The following is a 15,425-nucleotide window of genomic DNA, read 5'->3' on the forward strand; positions in this document are numbered from 1 at the left end:
ACACCGAAGCGAGCGTGAATGTGGATGTGTGCGGGAGAGAGGGGTTTGCGTGAGTGTGCGTGCGTGTGTGTGGACGCGCCAGCCAGGAGCAAAGCAGGAGAGAGGAGCGAGTGACAGTCCGACTGGGCAGTGTTTCCAGGCAACCGGAGCGGCGGACGGCTTGCTGATCCCCCACCTCCCCCCTCCACTTCTCGCCCCGGTCCAGCGATCCGGTCCACCGGGCTGGCTCTGCGCTAGCCCCGGCGTGCGGCGGTGTAAGAGCGGCGCTCGCCACACCATGCAGTAGGAGTCTGCGCAGGGCTCCCCGCCCGGGCTGGAATTGGATATACACGCTCGGCACAGAAGAGAGGTCTCTTTTTATTTTATTTTTTTGCCGTCCTCCCCGGGCTCACTCACCTCGTCGGCATGGGGAAGGAGCAGGAGCTGCTGGAGGCGGCTCGCACGGGGAATGTGGCTCTGGTTGAGAAATTACTGAGTGGCAAAAAGGGATTACTGGGCACCGCGTCCGGATCCATACCGCTCCCGAGTTTGCTGAGGTATGTAAACAAGTATTTCTGCTCTTCTTGCTTCGTGCCGCGGTCCGGTTAGGCGGGGGGTGGCTAATCGGAGAGGAGTCAAGAGCTTTCGTGTATTTTAATACCTCTCCGTAAGGAATTTAAGCTGAGTGGAACAAAAAAAAAGGAACTGACGCGTGGTACAAAAGCCAAGCGCGACTTGGGCTTTAAAGTTGTCCGGCAATAAAACAGGTCGTTTTGACAAATTGCGTTAACAAACTGCAAGTCTAATGTGTGTCTTGTACTGATGGTTAGAAATTAATGAGGCAGCCGAGCGACTTTCTAGCACAGAACTTATGAATAATAAGCCTTTCGCTAATTGGCCAAACAATTAATTACAGCGTAGTACATGACTTGTCGTGTCCCTCTCTTCTCCTCGCCGGGAGTCGGTTTGAAGTTTTCAGCGGCTTCCCAGAGGAGAAGCAATGACAGTTAAAGGCGAATTAAAAGGGCACGTTTTATTAACTGTCTGAAATTCAGGCAGGTTCCGGGTGTCTAAAAAACACTCTTGTAGAACAGAGCCTTTCTGGTTTAAGTGCACAGGGTGATGCACATGAAGTCTGGAAAGTTTTGACGCGGTGCAGTGGTTAGGTTGTGTAACAGTATATTTCCCCTTTTTTCAGTAAAAAAAAATCCTTCTAGGACAGTATTGGAGCGGCTACAGCAGGCTCACCGGGTCTTTGACAAGCTGTGTGGCTTTGGTGGGGTGCGTGGGCCAGGCGTGACGACGGTCTCGCAGCGGGGACCACCGAGAGCACCCCGAACTCTTCCCCCCGGCTGTGACAGCTCTGGCGGTGTGTGCTGGTGTTTAAGGCCGGGGGGAGGGGACAGGCACTGGGGCCCTCGGTCTGTGCGAGGCCGGTGGGAGGGGGGAGAGGCACGGCGCCGCCGGTGTTTGCGGCAGCCGGAACGGAGGCTGGCTCGGGCAGTCCGGTTACATCCCCTCCCGGGCTGGCTGTTGCAACGGCGTAGGGCAGGGCTGTCCAGTCCTGGTCCTGCAGGGCCGGCGTGTCCCCAGGCTTCCATTCCAGCTCTGGTCCCCAGGAGTGGCACCTGCTGGGTTAGCTGCTGAACGGGTGCTCTTTGGGTGCTGGTACACTGACGAGGACTTGAAAACCTGCAGTGGCCTTCCAGAGCCAGGACTGGACCACCCTGACTGAGGCAGCTCGCTTTCCACAGGCTGCAGACCTGCACGCCCTGGGGACAGCGGGGGCGACCCTTCCTGTCAGCGGACAGACTCAACTGGGACTAGAAGCACATGTCTCTTCATAAATATCGACCCCAGTTTGCGGTTTCTTAATGTCCATTGTCAAGTTGCACAGTGTGCCGTCCTTCTGTGTGTCTTGGGTCGAAGCGTCACTGGGGCTGTGTGGCTTTCTGGGATTGGTGCTCTCTGTGCCGGCAGAAGCTGGCGCTGTGGCGTCTGTGCGAAAGGCGCACCGCTCCTTCTTCCCCAGCAGGGGTCGCTACCTCTCCCAGAACTCCAGAACGCCGCCGTCGTCGGGTGGGCCGCCTCCTCCCCCAGGTGACGGTGTCAGTAGGAGCTGTGTCGGAGTCCGACACGAGTCCCCGCCGAAGTGTCGCTCATGGAACTGTGAACGTGGCTTAGCTGTGTCTTTATTTATTGTGCGCTCTGTTGCCGGCCTTGGGAAACGTGTCCGTTGCCCAGCGAAGGAATGAGGCAGGCTGTGTGCCCATAGGGGAACTGGGAGCACAGTGTTACTCCGGGGTCGCGGGCCTGAGCCGGGCGCGAGACCCATGGGAGAATAAGGCATCGGGTCGTTTCAGGTCAGTTTGAGAAGGCGCTATGGCCACACGGCTCCGATCTGGGTTACAGTGGACACAACTTGACCACAGTCGATTTAATGGAAAGCCCAGGAATTTGAGTGGTCAGTTCCCAGCGGTTCCTGAGATAAGGCTCAGGAGAAAGGATGCTGTTCTTTTTTTCACATCTGAGACCACACACTGCGTGGAAGAGCTCACACCTTTTGAAGTACGTTATAGCTGCTCACATTCACCCTCAGGTTTTCAAATCAAAATTTTTTTTTTCCGTTTGTGTTTTCATATTTAATAGAGGCTGGGCAAATAAGAGAATTTAACGGTGTCAGATGGCTAAAAATGTGATATCCACAAAATTATTTTTTTCCAGAATGAGATCAATGTTCTGACTTTCCCTGTAAATCCTAGTACCTGTGGCCCATTTCTGTGTCACTCATCTGACACTGATAACCAATAAATCCCTCAATAACCCATTGAGCCTCTGTTGAACCGTGACTAGTGTGTTGTGCAATTATTTCAACGTGATCTTTCGAGCCTGTGACTGAAAATCTATTCAGCTATGAATTTTAGTGGCACTAATGTTCTTGTTTCATCATTTATTAGCTTTTAAAAATACTTTGTGCATTTATTCAGCACAAAGCAAAGTGTTCTTTGAACGATAGACAGCCACATCACAGGAACTACTAGGAGTAGCTTGCTCAGATTTTAGATTGTATTTACACAAAATCTTGTTTACTTGTTTACATAATATTTTTCTCCAAATGATCTTGGTTGATTTGACTTAGAACGGCCCTGATTTAAAATATCCTTTGCCTAGTCTTGGGTTGTGGGTGTGTCGGACATGCTACATAGCTATACTGTCTATTCTCACAACGATTAACTGCTAATTAACAACCCACCTTGTGGGTGTTGGGTTGGAATGCTGGCTCACTGACTTGGGGAATGGTTTTGGGCATTTCCCAGGAAGCAGTTTATTTCTTTTCTTTCGGTAGTGAAGTATCTGGACATCTGCTACCACCTCCCTGCTTGCGTGCTGTACAGACTGCTGTCAAATATGCTGATGAGCAGCTTTCCAGGGCTGGAGCTGTGCTGAGGCTGGAGCGAGACTGTGCTCCCTGGAGTTCGTCACCTCGCCTGTCTCAGCGTCTGTCCGTCTGCTTTATGATGTACAGATGACGGTGAAAAGCTCAGAACTGCTCGAGTGAAATTTCAAGCTAAATTCGCTTTTGTGTGCGTCATTTGCTTTAAGATAAACAAAAGAGCTGCTCGCTGGTTACCACTACCATGTGGAGGTGACACAAATTGCTCCCTGCAGCTGAAAATCAATGCCACTCTGACGGTCTGATTGGATTATCTGTCAGGTTCAATCTCGAAATGCACTGTACATCATAACCTAAACATATTATGTACCTTAAGGCAAATTAGCTTCATAAGTAGCACACAAATGTATTTGGTTGTGTATTGATACAATGTGACGTACGTTTACTCTGATATACAGTAGCTCCGTTCAGTCCCAGACATCCTGATGTACTTTCCCAGAAATAAAAACAAGGCACATGAAGAGTCATTCTTGAGTCTCGGGGGCTGTGCATTGAGAGGAGTTTTCGCAAAGGCAACCTTGGCAGCTGAAAGCTTTGTGTCCAGTCGAGTTTAAATGGTACTGGGGTATGACCGGCCACTGAATGATCTGGTACATGTGCAGTAAGTAGCTCATGAAGGCAGGTGTGTGCTGAGCCACGAAGGGCTTTGTGTGTTTCTGCAATGAAGCCCGCTTGAATATTAACGGGTCACCAATGCAATGACTTCAGCACCGGAGCAGCGTGATCAGAAAAACAGGTGCAGTTGTCATTCTGTACAACAAGGAGAGCCTTTTGAGTTAGCTAATGGGCATTACAAATATTGGGACAAGGGGTTCTGGATGCTCGAACCCATAACTCTGCATCCTTCTTACCCAGGGAAACTTGACTTCAGTGTTTTTCTAGTAGTGAAAAGCAGCTGTAGTCACAGTCTTGAAATGTTGGTCAAGTGAAAGCCCAGAGTCCACAGTAACACCCTAATAATTGAGGACAGATAGAACCGCGGTGAAAATGTGTCCTAGGAGGCTTAACTGCCTTTATGATTTGTCTGGGTTTAATTTCCACTGGTTTAGAGGTGGAAAGTGACGGACTTTCGGTCGAGCAGTTTGTGTGGACAGGCACTACAATGTCAGTGTGGGCTGGACATGACACAAAGGTCTGCGTTATCATCGGCCTAGAAGCGAAAGCTTAGATTACAGTTCCTGGTATTAGTGTGTAGACACTGACCAGCAAGGGGACGGTGACAGAGCCCTGAGGGTCACTGTACTGACCAGCTCATGTGACACACTGACACCAGCGAGGGATAAGAGGACACAAACATGTCTAAAACTTTCTCAGACAGGCCAGAGTGAGAATGCAGCCGTTGTGTAACAGTGCTGAATATAAATTCAGTACTGGTGTAAAATCTGCTCGGTTACCAAGTGCAGAGTGTGGGATCCTGACTTGTGTTGTGCGTTTCTGATCTTAAAAGTATGCAAGACATGATTCATAGAAACTGTTGACATGAAAGTCATCCACTGGAGCTCATCTGCTTAAAATAAGAATGTAGCATTTGCCTAAGAGACCATTCAGCTGTACTCCTTTTCCTTTCCAGTCTACTGTTTATTTCTGACCATAAAGGCTGAGAAAGGCCTGTGAAAATACAGCCTTGCCATCTTGTGGAGAAAAGCACCGTGCCTGGTGGCAGTGAATGCCGCTGTCCTTTCCTTCCTCCAGAAACAGTGATAGCATGTAGACCTGCGGTACATGCTCTGTTGCCCATTTCTGCTTCTTTCTGAGCTAGCTGGTGGACACGGTCACCCTGCGACGCGTCTGTTTGCTGCCTCCTCCAGTGCTGTGCGCACAGGGTTGCGTATTGATAATGCGCTCTGCTTCAAGGTCGCTCACAGGGTGAGGGTGATCTGCTTGCTTGAGCCCTGTGACAAGTGGGCTGTATCCATGCAAGCAAATGTCCTGTGGTGTGTTGTGGAATCTGCACATTTCCCTGTGGTTCGTGCTGGATGTCTGTGAGGCAGATGTGCTATTTCGTGTTCTGTTTGGGCAGCGGCACTTGGAATGCGACTTTTTGGAAAGATTTTTTTGGAGGAGTTTTTATTTCTACATTGTCCCTGTTCACGAGGTCAAACTGAAATGCCAGCTCAAGCACGGGCATGTCGCTCTGCAAGGTTTTGCTGAAGGCTGGACCTGAACGCAGTTTCGGTCTGTCACCTCACGGACCACAGCAGGACCAGAGTTTTGGGGAAATGCTTACACAGGGCGAGCTGAGGAAAGCGCCGCCTCTCCCTCTTGTAGTGTTGCAGTCTGAGGACGTGCGGAATTACACTGAAGCTCGGGACGATAAAGGACTCAAGAATTTCACCCATCTAGGTGTTTCGAAAGGTGGCAGAATTCAGGATCCCAAGACAGACCTGAACGTCCAAATCTCTCCAGTTCCACACAGATTCGTTTAACTGCCCACGGCTTGCTCTGAGGCCGTACAGTGCACATTGAATTGAATCATTTGTAACGTTAAACCAGAGTTCAAAACCACAGCACAATGTGGCATGATTCATCTCCCTCGCAGACAGTCCACAGACAGAAAGCCAGCGATTTAGTGACCCCAAGGACTGCACCATCTCGGACACGGTTACAGTTCAAGGCTGACGGGAAAAGTATAATACGTCTTGATGGTGGCATCGTGGCTGCGTCTCCCGGAGACATTTCACACCAGCTCCTCTGCCTCCGTCCCAGGAGCTCCTGGACAGAGCGGCACCAGCGGAGCCTGTCAGCGTCGTGCAGCCTGTTCGCAGGAGCTGACGAGCTGCTCTGTCGCTGGCCGGAGGGATGGAGGCCTACGAGCTTAGCCAGATAACCTGGGCAGGTAGTGGAGGGCCAGAGGCCTCTGACAACGCTTGAGGTCACCCTGAAGCAGGATCTGGACAGGCTGAACTTCTCTCTCCCCGTCTGTGTGTCTCATGGAGAGCAAGCTGGGGTATGCGCAAAGACAAATTCCTCATGCAAGAAATTATATGTGGCTAATGAAGTGATCTTCTCTCTCCTCTTAAACTAGGAGTGTAACTGGGTTAATAAACAGGCACACCATGTCATGCAGTTTCCTCATGGTTTACCTTTACTGGGGCAAATAAAAACTTTGCTTTGAATTTGTTGGACCTTTCAGTATGTATGCAAATTAATAATTTTCTAGTTAAGAAGTTAAAATGTACAGTGTCTACGTTTTTCTGTATTTTTTTGGTAGTATTTTGTCTTGAGTATTTGAAATTTCTCGCAGTGCTGTTTGAAAACATGGCTTTATTTGCCCCTTTGAACACATACCATGTATATATGTGTGTATTTTTCCCTTAAAATGAGAAAATGAGAGTCTAAGAAAATATTCATACCAATAAGTCATTTCAGGACCATGTCAGTATGTTATTTGTGTAAGAAGGACTAATTAGAAACATCCTGAGAAACCTGGATTGTTGAGAGCTGTGACCCCCTACTGTGTATCCATAGTTTATACTCTATCCCTTCCCATTCCTCCAAACCGGAGCTGGAAACTTTAGGGAACACTGGGTTCTCTGCAGTATAGCGTTATAATGAAAATGCGTCAAAGCGATTATTGCTAGAGCTCCTTCTAATTGTGGTCAACAATTTATCCATTTTCAGGCAGCAGAGTAATTGGTCACAGGAGCTCAGTCTGGGAGATAGTAGCTGTTTAGCTGAAGGATTGTTCTGTTATTGAGCTGTGCTGTGGGGTCTGTGTAGGTATGTGAAATGTGAACCAATTCAATTATTTTCATCCCGGACTGAGTCTGATAACGTCTAGGACCACAGAAGGTAATTCAGCCAAAGGAGCCAAGCCTGTGTTCATTTTAACAGGACTATGAGCTGAAAAGTCCCCCTGTAATCCTGTGAAATATTCCATCTCTTCTGTCTCAGCAGTAGACAAAATGTGCACCAAGAACATAAGACAGTTACAGTCAAGTGGAGGCTACTCCTCCCATCCAGTACGTTTGGTAGTTTAGAGCTTATTGATCCAGTGATCTCCTCCAGCCATTTCCTGGAAGAAACCAGAGTATCAGCTTCAACCACATGGCTGGGGAGCTTGTTTCAGACTCCCACAACCCTTTGGGTACAGAGGTGCCTCCCGTTCTCAATTTTAAATGCACATCCTGCTGGTTCTGAGCTAAAATCTCTGACTTGGTTTTGAGTTCCAGATTTTCTGTGTAGATGAACCATTTGAATTATGCTTGGACTTTACTGTCCCAGTTAATTCTCCATCAAAGAATGCAAATTCCTCTTATCATTTAGAGTTAAATGGCCTGTATCATTTAAGAGGTATTTGGAAGTTAAATTATATACTTGTATTTCGGAACAACTTTAGGTGAAGAAGGCTGAAACGTTGTGTTTTCTTTCTTCTCTTTTCAGCAGGGAATAAACCTATTACTTGTTCCTTTGCAGCCTACGCATGCTGATGCAGCTACCCACCTGAACGACTTGTATTTAGTAGCAGGTATAACACACTGGGCATCTAATTTGGTTTGGTTAAATGTTGAAAACATTTGCACCGGCCGTCAGGACTTGCATGTGAAGTGTTTTGATAATTTCAGTCGTGTCTTGCATAGCTACTTCAATCCTGTATGGAGTCCGTGATAAAACAGGAAGACTATTCCAGTTTCCCTGCTTATGCTCTCATTTAGACTGGTGCTTGTGGACAGGATCGGTGGTCCTGGACTTGGGAAGAGAGGAGATCCCGGGAAGAGGGATCTGGTGGGATCCATCCGCTTCTGTCCCACTGGCTGGGATACAGGGGCTGCCCTCTGCCAGTCCCTATGGATGGAATGACAGCTTGTTATTCCCAGCTCCTGCAGGATTTTGCCAGAGTGATTTGTCATACAATAAATAGGTGGTGTTTCAGAACTGGGTCATCTCTTTGCTGACTCTATATAATATATATACTTTCACAAGACATGCATGTATTTACCCTGGGGCTGTGGACTGAGGAAAGAGGTGTATGAAATGAGGCCTTTCTAAGCTAATTGCTGATTTGATTGTCTGAGTTGTAGAATGACAGCTTTTTAAATGACACAGAATACACAGGCTGTATAGAGAAGGTTCACAGCACGGTGAGCAACCTGCTGCTTGAAGCTGGTGTATATATTCTCTAAAGGAGGAAAGAGGTTATCGATCCTGTTAAGTGTAACCTACAGACTGAAAATGAATATGACACCGACAGTCCTTCCCATACTCTTTCTTTTGTTTTTAAAACCTGAGCGTGGATCTGAACCTGAGCTTGAGCACCTGGAGAGATGAAGAGTAGGTGACCGGCAGTGTGTCTGACCCTGTGCTTCAGGCACTGAGAGAGTTCTGATTTGATTAGAGTGTATTAAATGTGCTAGTAAGGTGGTTTTCATGATGTTTGAGCGAGGAGTCGTGTCAGTGAGTGCTGGCTGGAAAGGAACAAGTAAAGGTTGATTCTACACTGAAAAACACTATTTTTTTAATTCATAATTTTATACTGTAAATCTAAGCAGCTGAACTGTGATTCATTGAATCAGGGGAGTCTGGTCCTGTCTTTGGAATTGATGTGTTTGCAGGTGTTCAAGGTTCAAGGCCTCAGAGATATGATGTGTAAGGTCACCAAGAGGTGGTATGAGTTGGAATGAAAAGCTGCAGATGCAACTAAGATTCATCCCTTCCAGTCCACTCAATTGCAGAATTGAGCTACAATTTTTCTGTTAATTAATGAATAATAACCGGGATCGGTATCATAATTATTTATTGTATCCTTGAAGTGCAGTATATTAGATTGGAAAAGATTTTTGTTGAGTAACAATGATGTAAATTACTGCTGTTGTTTAAAAAATCAAAACTGGAACTCGATATAGTTTAAAACGTTTTGTTAAATAGAGGATGCATGCGAAATGAAGTTGGACAAGCCAGTTATTCAGACTTGCAACAGCATGCAATTTACTCCACAAATGCTGGTTTAGAGAGGTCATTTGTGCCAGAACGCATTAACCTGATTTACAGCGTAACAATTTTGAGGACCAGCATATGTTTTAAGAAACTCGATTATATTTTGCCCTGCAGGACAGCCTGTTTATCCGCAGGCGCGTTTATCCAAAATAAAGCTTACTGTTTTGACACCACACAAACAGCAGCTAAAATAATGGGGGCTGTGATCTCTATTACGCCCTCCATTAGCCTCATGCCAACACCGACAACTACAACATTGTAGATCTTCAGGCCTGGACTCGACATTCAGCTCGACACATAACTTACCACAAAAAGTGTGCACGCTGCCAGGGAGCACAACAGAGTGGTTTTATTTGTGTGCCAGGAATAAAATTACCCCTAAAGTTGTATTGATCATTGTGCTTTAAATTTATGCTATTAATAAATGGAGCTTCGACAGTCTCAAGCACTAGGATTTAAGGACGTTGTTGCTCCAGATCTGTGAGCAGAATGATTAAGCGCTTGTACATGCAATTTAGCTTGACAGCTTTTACTATACAGCTTCATTAGCTTCCTCAGTTAGAGCCAAATACCCAGGGCAGAGCAACACCAAGAGCCACAGAGGCTGGAGACTAAAAGCAGTAGTGGGAGAGGTTAGAGCAAACTAAAGGTACCAGACTCAAACAACATCTCATCTTGCACACTAAAAGGTGGGCACTCTAAGAATGGAGAGATTTTAAATGTCTGAGATGAATCACTCTTCTTGTAATGAGCTAGTTTTTACTGTAATCAGCATAAGAACAGGGTCTAGTTTCTTGGCTCCTCTTAGCATTGTGAAGCAGAGGTCTGTTCCTGTTCATGGGGGGCACACCTGTAGGCCTAGCTGTGGTCTCTGTCGCTCCCTGGAGTCTCAGATTGTACTGGGGCGATGGGGCAGTACTTGATTTGCTGTGCTTTGGAGTTTATGAACAAAGGCTTCCAATTTATTGGACAAGGTTATTGCACTTCAAGTACGCAAGACTAATGTGTTATGGATGCCTCAAAATTTCCCTTCTTTCGTAAGAGCCTTTTCAGGAGCACATACCCTCTCCCAGCACTTTGTCAGTGGTCAGGAGAGCTCTTTGCAGAAGATACTTGCTGGAGCACCACTTTCCTACTAAAGAGATGAGTTTCTAGTTGCAATATCTCTTCAGGCCAGATAGCCATTTAATTTAACGTGACTCTTTCTCAACATGCTTTTCCCTGCTGTATGGTAACTGCTGCAAAACATGACTGTGTGCACTCTTCATGCAAGTATGCATTGAACATCAGCTCATAGCACACATGATGTACGACTCATAAGAGACACAATACTGCCACCCACAGGTGAGGGGCACTGCGGTTTCATGGAATCAAATGTTAAATAACAGCAGTGTTGCTAACGTGCAGTGTGATCAGATCAGGTTTCAGCAGCTCAGCAAGCTGGGCCCGGATAGTACTGGGATGGGATCTAATACAGGCTGCCACTGTGAGTGTTGATGATAGACCAGTAGGTGGCGCTCTTTCGTCCAGACCAGAATGTCTAAGCTCATGCCGCTGTGCAGTGGGGGCCAGTCTTTGTGTATGAAAATACATGAAATATTCCAGGACCTTTCCTGTACCCTTCCTCTAAGTTTGAGTGAGTGTATGTGAAATGTATGAAGTGTGAGTGGTACTTTTCTCCCTTTTTTCCCCAGATCGCTGCAGTGTTTTTTCCCTCATTCATGGGGTGTGGTATTATTGATGTAACATTTCTGTTTCATTCTTATACTGTCTCATCGGGTCTCACCAGCAGTGCTAGAATGGCTGCTGACCTTAAAGGGAAAGGTTGCTGATCATCTACAATTAACAAACATATGTACTGTATATCTTCTTTGTTTAAATGTACTTTGTGTGTGTTTATAGCTTGTAAAAGATGTATTTGGATTTGTATTATTTCATGTGTTTAACCAGTATGATATACATTTGCGCTGGACTGGGAGAACTCAGCAGGGAGTTGGCTCTCTGGGAGGAAGGTGGACTGAAAGAGCCTCTGTCAGTTTTTGGTGCAGTACAGCTTGTTGTATTATTTGGAAGGAAATAAATTCAGTTTTTTTTTGTAATTGAAGATTGCCACTAAACCCAGTCTACCGGGCTGGTGCGAAGGTGCTGTCCTTCAGATGAGACATTACCAGGTCCAGTGGCCTTGTCATCAGAGATCCCTTGTCACTGTTGAGAAGAGCAGAGCTCTTCACCCTGGTGTCCTGGATAAACTCCACTCTGTGCTTGTTGCACGTTCTGGCTTCACTAAGTTCCCTTTTAATTCCACTGGTGAATTCATTTCTCACTTTTCCATCTGCCCTGTGGATCTGCTGGCACAGAATGGCTCAGCCCGTCACTCAGGTGCAAATGACTAAATAAATGCAAATAGTATTAAATTAACTTGGGGCATGTGATTGGCAGCCCTGTAAAATCTTCATTAGTAGTTTATTGCGCTGCTGGAGGACTAGACAGCTCCTCTGCTGACCTGACACTTCCCTGCTCTGGTCAGGTGTACACAGCTCACTGTCACCGGCGTTAGCTCAGCTCTCTCACGTTCTAGCCTGGCTTTTTCAATAGTGCTGCATAACGCGTTCTTCTTTTCTCCATTTACAGAAAACACCTGGCCTAAATTCCACTGATCCATATTGATTTTGTGTCTCTTATCCCCACCTGCATTTGGCAAATAATGCTGCAATATGTAGCAGAAAGATTGGTAAAACTGGCTTCTCCTCTGTGAAGCATCGCCTTCTGAGATACTGAAGATGTTCCGCAGGCAGGGAACAATGTGTTTTTTCATGAGGGAATTGACTTCTTCTTGCTCCGAGTGAAGTGTGTTGTCTTTAAAGGTGCTGAGAACTCATTGGCCACCAGCTTGAGGTGGAAAAGGGTGTCAGTCTCTGTCCTCTGTCTCCAGAGTGACTTCCATCAGCACAGGAAGCAGGACACAGTGCTGGTTTGAGCAGTGACAGCTGTCCACAGGTCGAACCCACGCTGCCACCAGGCCGATAAATGGTTTCCTGGAGAGGCACAGCGCACAACAGGGCTCCTGTTGTAAAGACGCACCCCAGGCTTGCACAGGGCAGGCCCGGTCTGCAACGCCATGGCCGTGCAACAGATGCGAGCTGAGCTTTGCATCCCTGAGCCCTTCTCAGAAATCAGTGCAGAGAAGGGGACTCGCAGTGCGGCTCAGTACGCGACTCGCTCCCTCTGTTGCGTGCGACACGGAAACCGCTGCATGAGCGGGAGGCAAAGAGTGGGAAAGCATCCCACCATAATGACGGCAGCTGTGTCTCCAGGGAGTTCGGGGAGTGTGAGTGAAATTCAGCTGTGCGAATGACAGCCACGCAGCTTTGCCAGATACCGTATGTATTTTAAATCATGTGCCTTTTGTTTTTGCAGTCTTTTAAGGAATATTAGAAGCTGCCGACTGGAATGTGTGCGCCCCGAAGACGTGAAAGGGGAAGGTGCCTGTACCTTACCGATGGCACCTTGAGCTCGGGGCGGTTCTGTGTCATTGAAGCCCGTCTTCATGTCCCAGTGCTTGCCGGGCTGTGGAGCCCGTTTGCTTTGCTTGTTTGCTGTTGGCGGAGTGGTCTCTCCTCTTCCCTGGGCTCGGAGCTCGCCTTGTGTGGGGAAAGGCAGTGTTGTGCTGCAGCCGCAAGGTTCGGATGGGGACGGGCGGTCCCGTGTTCCCGGCAGCGTGCGCTGACGAGCCGGGATTGCTGGCCGAGAGTATCCTGTGTCCCCGTGATATTCTCTCTCTCCCGAAAGACTGGCAGGAGTTCTGACTGCCTCCGAAAAGAGTCCTCCTCTTCACACGATGAGTAGCGTTGCTGCTGGGGGCCGTTCTTCAACCTAGACCGCCTGCTGTTTACACACTCTGTTCAGGAAGCAAACAATTCTGGGTCGTATGACCAGAAATATACCCCTTATTGACTGCGTAGGTTTATTTCTAAAATTGAGTTTGTACATTTGAGCATAAACTTTAACAGCTGAGGTGCAGCGCATATGGATTTGAATAAACCTGTTTCTCAGATTGGAGCCTGCAGTGCAGTGTTTTATCGGAAGGCAGTTCATCTAGATTAACTAATTATTCTATTTTATTAAAGCGTTTTTGACTGGTGCAAAATCAGGCAGTGAATTAGCTAGTCTAATAAGTAGCAACAGGAGAAATATTTGTTAGTTCTGTCCTTGATATCATCAACACTTCTTTTCCAGTCTAAATGAGTTGAAAGATGTTATAAATATTTTACAGTGATGCTGGTGCCTCGAAGTCTAGCGCTTTATGTGGCTTTTCACACAGAGGGCCATAAATTATTACTGGAGCATCAGGCTGATATAGTGGATACATACTTGAGGTTACTGCGATTGTGAAAAGCAGGAGTCAGGACAGATTGATTAAGGCACTTTTTTGCTTTATTAGGCTGACCTGCACTGGTGAAATTCTACTCGCTTGAACTGTGTTATCTAAAAAATCTCTTAACATTTCAGACTCACTTGGTCACCATTACTCAGCTTTACTGCAGTTTTAAATATTTTGGAAATCCAGTCTGTTTGTATAGGTTTCCATTTACAATTGCGATAAAACTCATAACTCCCAGACTCCATTTAACTATTCCTTCTTTGTGGGAATTACAGGAAGTCCTGAACTTCAGCCTGTGTGGTACATTTCCCCTAGGGTGTAGCGATGGGCGAATTGCTGGGCTTTGGGGTGTCACAGCGGAGGGTCCGTCCAGTCGCATGTTTGGGGGGTCATGATGAGGTGATGCAGCTTGCTAGCGAAGGTTACAGTATCTCTCTTCAGAGAGGGTGTGAGCCAGTTTAATCAGCTGTGAACAAGCCTGTCTCACAGACGTGTGAGTTTGCAGCCTAGGAGTGGTTGTGCCAACAGCTAATAGGCATTGAGCAGAAATCATGTTAGTAATGGCCTGGGAGGTATCAGCAGCACAATAGGATAAGTTGTTTATTTTGTAGCCATTTACCACAATGGTGTGCTTGTACTGTCTCGCCTTAGTTGCCACAGTTATGCTAATTACTAGCTTAGTGTGGCTCTGGATTGCTCAGTCCTTGCTGTGCCAACACCAGAACTTCCCAACAAGCTGTATTCCCCAGTGGAGCGGCATTGAAACCCCTCAGATCCTCGTCCGTGAAGAGACTAGGCTGTGACTGAAGGGAAGGAACTGGCTAGCATGCTCTCTTCTCGATTGGTTTGCAGATGGCTTTGGTTTCACTGCTGTGTGATTTGCTGTGGCAGACCCTAGATTCACATACCTGCACTGTATTGCTACAGGACTACACGGTGCTGAAATTGCACTGTCAGCTTGAGGTTGCATGTTGCACAATTTCTCTTTGCAAGTCATGCACTGTCTGTCCTTTTTTTAAATTACTTTTTTATTTAGATTTTAACAAGGAACTTCAGAACAGTAACAGTAACAAGAAACAATACACAAGAAATAACAGATTACCTCCTCCCTTCATGCATTGGCTGTACTTTTCTCATAAAAGAATCATTGGTGCCTTCAGCTGCCACACCTCTTGTGTGGTACCCACATGTGCAGTCCCATTGGCAGTGTTTGCAGTAAAATAATCATGAGCTGTTTCCACCAATGTGGATGCAATCCGGGACAAGGCCAGTTCTATCTGACAAGAGGTTACAGTGGAGAGAAGGCAGTGATGCGCCAGGAGGTTGAGATGTGAAACCTACACTGATCTCCTCTCAGGAGAAACAATGTCTCTTCACTCCTGGGCATATCCTTCTCTCCCTCTTCGACAGCACATGTACAGGTTCAAAAGTGCATGCTGTTGTGTTGTCCTGACTTGTGTACAGCAATGATCCTGCTTGCCGCATTGTAGAAAAATAAAATAAATTACATTTAAAGACATTTTCAAGAACTGGCTTGATGAGATTCTCGGATCAATGAACTGCTAACTAGCAAATAGGTTTGTCACATGTCTTATGTTCTTCCAAATTTCAAAATTCCACACCATGTATTCATCAGCAATCTGGTTTTCCACAGAGTTCTCCTGTTCTAGTACTGAT

General features: G+C 46.7%; 1 protein-coding gene across 1 annotated transcript in view; it reads left to right on the plus strand.

The window, feature by feature from the left end:
* Positions 1-15,425, plus strand: part of anks1b (ankyrin repeat and sterile alpha motif domain containing 1B) — a 343,291-nt gene continuing 327,866 nt past the window's right edge. Inside the window, exon 1 of the mRNA XM_088924241.1 lies at positions 1-536. Coding sequence (XP_088780367.1) covers positions 406-536 — 131 coding nt within the window. The 5' untranslated portion in view covers positions 1-405. The remainder of the gene's footprint in view (positions 537-15,425) is intronic.

Source organism: Atractosteus spatula, chromosome 8 (genome assembly GCF_055471065.1).
Source record: "Atractosteus spatula isolate fAtrSpa1 chromosome 8, fAtrSpa1.hap1, whole genome shotgun sequence".
NCBI classification, from domain to species: domain Eukaryota; kingdom Metazoa; phylum Chordata; class Actinopteri; order Semionotiformes; family Lepisosteidae; genus Atractosteus; species Atractosteus spatula.